General features: G+C 36.5%; 1 protein-coding gene across 1 annotated transcript; it reads left to right on the top strand.

The window, feature by feature from the left end:
* Nucleotides 1–703: 703 nt before the first annotated feature.
* Nucleotides 704–1136, top strand: LOC119644210 (the record flags this gene model as incomplete). The annotated part of the gene is made up of 1 exon (XM_038043742.1): nucleotides 704–1136. A coding segment is annotated over exon 1 (433 nt), but the record flags the coding sequence as incomplete, so codon positions are not given.
* Between the last annotated feature and the right edge of the window lie 19 nt (nucleotides 1137–1155).

The raw sequence follows: 1155 nt of genomic DNA, 5'->3' as shown, positions 1-1155 counted from the left end.
CTCTCTCTCTCTCTCTCTCTCTCTCTCTCTCTCTCTCTCTCTCTCTCACTCACTCTCTCTCTCACTCACTCTCTTTCTCTCGCTCTCTATCTATCTATCTATCTATCTCTTTCCCTCTCTGTTTAACAAAGACCATCGCAGTGTAAAACGCCTAAGAGTTCCTTTTTTCAGGTTTGTTTCAAAACCGATGCTCCCATGCTTTGCATTTCAATCTTTATAGAACCACCAAACCCATCTATTAGAAAACATAGCGCATGAAGAACAAGGCCACGCAAATCATAGATTTACCACAGGATAATAGGATGTTCAAGTGACGTTGAAATTAACCAGAAAAGTAAACGGGCGGGTATTCTCTCAAAACACTCTTCTAAAAGGTAGAAAGACAAAACAAACGTTAATTTCCGGAAACTTGTCATCTTCTTCTTCAACAATGCGGAAATTTTACTTTGTTGAGATGATAGTTTTGAGATTTCGCTCCTAAAACAATAGAATAAATACTGTGGCAAGCTAGTGCTGGGTTTGTCGTCATAGATGGAGCCTACTTAAATAACTTTTGTTTTGATTTTCAACAATTTTATAATTCTCTTCAATGTTCTCATATTTACTTAAAACTTTTTTTTTAAATAATTGGAATATTTTTTAAGAAAATAATTTTTGCCAAAAGAAAAAGCTATTAATTATTGTTTGGAAAATCGCTACCAGTATGTCCGACACCGGGCAAGAACGCAATTCGAATTCGAAATCCAATCTAATCGAAGTGCAGCATGTGGGCGTTACAGCCAAATTGCAATCACCTCTTAAAAATCTGATGCACACCTATTGCTCATCGACCGAAACGGACAACGACCGTCTCCTATACAATCACAATAGCAATGCAAAATACAATAAATTTAGCAATGAAAAGTTGAACGTAGAAACCGATAGCACATCGACCGATCACTCGAAGGTCTTATACGAATTGAAGGCACTACGGAGTGAGACCAAGTTAAAGAAGAATCAAAAGTTGACGCCCTCGAAAATAGAATTTCAATTATATACGAAATCGAATGCTAAACGTATGAAAAAAGGGAAAAAAAATTATATGAAGAAAAAGAAGTCGCAACGTAAACTTTTCAGTAATGAATCGAAAACAAAATGTCACACGGAATCGTCGAC

Source organism: Glossina fuscipes, unplaced genomic scaffold, assembly GCF_014805625.2.
Source record: "Glossina fuscipes isolate IAEA_lab_2018 unplaced genomic scaffold, Yale_Gfus_2 97813, whole genome shotgun sequence".
Classification (NCBI taxonomy): Eukaryota; Metazoa; Arthropoda; class Insecta; order Diptera; family Glossinidae; genus Glossina; species Glossina fuscipes.
This window is presented reverse-complemented; position numbering and strand designations above follow the sequence as displayed.